Below are 2,740 nucleotides of genomic sequence, written 5' to 3' on the forward strand. Positions count from 1 at the left end.
TATAACTCTCTATCTATCTGCTGACTGTAACTAACTATACTAGAACCCTCTCTCTCTATCTCCTACAGCACACTACATGGGGCCGCGGTGTCAGCAGCCTTATATAGTGTGCTGCAGGGACTTAGCTGTGAGACATGATTGGGCAGAGTCATCGTGACTCTGCCCAATCATGGCTCTACATTTGTACTGAGCCCTGATTGGCACAGTCTTGCACCTGACCTGCGGTCAGGTGCAGGACTGTAGCCAATTGCCGCTTCGGACGGCGCAGTGCATTGTGGGATGTGCCGCGGTCGAACAGACCGCGGACATCCCATAATGTTCGGTGTTCGGCGAACGCTCGAACATGCTATGTTCGAGTCGAACATAGGTTCGACTCGAACGCGAAGCTCATCCCTAGTCAGAATATGTGTGTGTTTTTTTCCCCACAGGTTTTATTTTCTAATCATAGAGGACCAGCAGAAATTCACACACAACACCACACACACACAGAAATAGGCATACACACACACACAGAAATACGCACACACAGTAATAGACACAAACAGAAATATGCAAAAACAGAAATATGCACAGAGCAATGTGTACAAATGGAAATACACACATAAAAATACGCACACACGGTAATACGCACACACAGAAATATGCACAAACAGAAATACGCACACAGAGCAATGTGCACAAACAGAAATACACACATAGAAATACGCATACAGAGCAATGTGCACAAATACAAGTACGCACACACAGTAATACGCACACACAGAAATATGCACAAACCAAAATACACACACGGAATTATGCACAAACAGAAATACAACCCCCCCCCCCACCTTCACCACACAACCAGAAATACACAAACTAATATACGCACAATAAGGCAATATAATAATATAAACACAATAAGAAAATACATGTTCCTGAAGCAGGAAACCCTAATCACTCCTAAAAGTACAGGTGTGAATGGGGCCTAATGAACACACACACACAACAATACACAATAATACACCCCCGTTCCCTCTTCCCCTGCACACATACACACACACTAATAAACCTGCTTACATTTTTGCAGGGAGGAGGTAATCTAGTGGTTAATTAGTAAGGTCTGGTGCAGACTTACTAATCCATCCTTTCGGCCAGTGCTCAGTGAAGGCTGTCAGAGTGCTGGCCAAAAGTAACTGAGCACATCCAGAAGCAGCTATGTGGTCTGCATCCAGCAGAGATGCAGACAATGTCAGAATAAAGAAAAAAAGAAAAATCAGTGTTTCTCTCCTGGGTGGCCGGGAGCGGGAGACTCCCGGAGCGCCCGTGAGAGTAGTTCACGGGCCGGAATTGGCTCATGGGCCGATACTTTATAATCCCTGGTCCAGAAGGAAGGACAGCGTGAGCACCAATTCAGAGATGATTGGATGATCTACAGCTGAGTAATACACAGACATGGTCCAGTGTTGTTAATAGCTAGGTAACTTGAATACATTTTTAAGATTAAACTCCTGAGTTTAGTGTCACTTTAATGTCTTTTAACATGTATAGAATCCGTCATAATGAAGAATAGCGATTCCCAGGCTCCATACCAGTTCTGGGGGGGGGGCCAGAAGAACCTGCTCAGCATTGCTCTCATTGAGTAACTTCTCTAGAAATAGAATGAAGTTAAAGAGTCAGAGAATGGTTTCTTCCATCAAAATCTTCTCAGACAGGCACTAAGCTTGATGTTACATTTCCTTTAAATGTTGAAGAACACCCTCCCCATTAACTTTTATCTCCCAAAGAAAGAAAAGATAGAGAAATATGCTTTAAAACCCCCATAAGAGGGTTATATGTCAAACAAGATGAAAAAGGAATCAAGCTGTTACTATGATGAATATCTTTTTTCTTCTTTATTTGCAATCATTACGCCCTCTGCAGCATTATATATATTAATAAATGCACAGGTGACTTTTCCTCTTTACTGTGAGCAGTGAAAGCAATGCCCTCTCCCATTCGGTATTACATTATCTAGATGCAGGGCTCCTGGTAGCCCCCCCCTGTATTTTATTAGAATGGTTTCTGCCGTGCTCACAGTGTGAAATTGCTGGTTAGCTTCCATCAGCACTAAGCCAAGTGTCTCTCTGCAAAGCACAAGCACGATCCATCCCTTTGTGTTCCTGTTTGAAAAAAATATATAATAATAATTACTTCCTGAAAAAGTCGGATACGTCTGGAATGACCATGTACAAGAGTAAACGCAGAAATCAGAGATGTAAGTAGATTTTTATTTCATTTCATCCCCCCACCCCCAAAACACCCTGAGAAATGTGATTTCTTATTTTTTACTGTGAAGGAAGACGTGAATCAATAAATTACATTTATCTGTGAGAAATACTGCCAGGCTTTGATGCATTCTGCATAAAATTAAAGGGATGCTGTATTAGAAAAAATAGTTCCTTTGTTACTATGGAAACTCTCTAAAATTATCAGTGTTATAGAGCCACGGGGAAAAAAAACACAATTTTAAGTTATACGTGTGTGCATGTAATGTTTTCGGTGAGACGGATTTAAAGATGTAATTTCTTTAGCAGAAGAACTGGTGTTATCATTTGTTTATAGGGGAACATTAGAATTGTTTTATTAGTTATCCTTCAAATGTAGCCCTGTGTGTCAGGAAGAGCATTATGCATTTAGCTTATTATTGTTATAATATGCTTGACTGAATCTCTGTTGAACAACAGAAACACATTATATATATATATATATATCGATAGAT

The 2,740-nt window shown here is 40.9% G+C and overlaps 1 protein-coding gene across 4 annotated transcripts in view; it reads left to right on the forward strand.

Annotated features, from left to right (window-relative positions):
* RALYL (RALY RNA binding protein-like) overlaps positions 1-2,740 on the forward strand; it is a 256,662-nt gene that overhangs the window by 115,679 nt on the left and 138,243 nt on the right. Inside the window, exon 1 of one of the 4 annotated variants that reach the window (XM_018555774.1) lies at positions 2,036-2,236. The exons of the other annotated variants lie outside the window; for them this stretch is intronic. Within the exon in view, the coding sequence (XP_018411276.1) occupies positions 2,200-2,236 (37 nt within the window). The 5' untranslated portion in view covers positions 2,036-2,199. Of the gene's footprint in view, positions 1-2,035; positions 2,237-2,740 lie in introns of those variants that run through there. 4 annotated transcript variants of the gene reach the window in all.

This window comes from Nanorana parkeri, unplaced genomic scaffold (genome assembly GCF_000935625.1).
Source record: "Nanorana parkeri isolate BGI_ZX_2015 unplaced genomic scaffold, ASM93562v1 scaffold213, whole genome shotgun sequence".
Lineage (NCBI taxonomy): Eukaryota > Metazoa > Chordata > Amphibia > Anura > Dicroglossidae > Nanorana > Nanorana parkeri.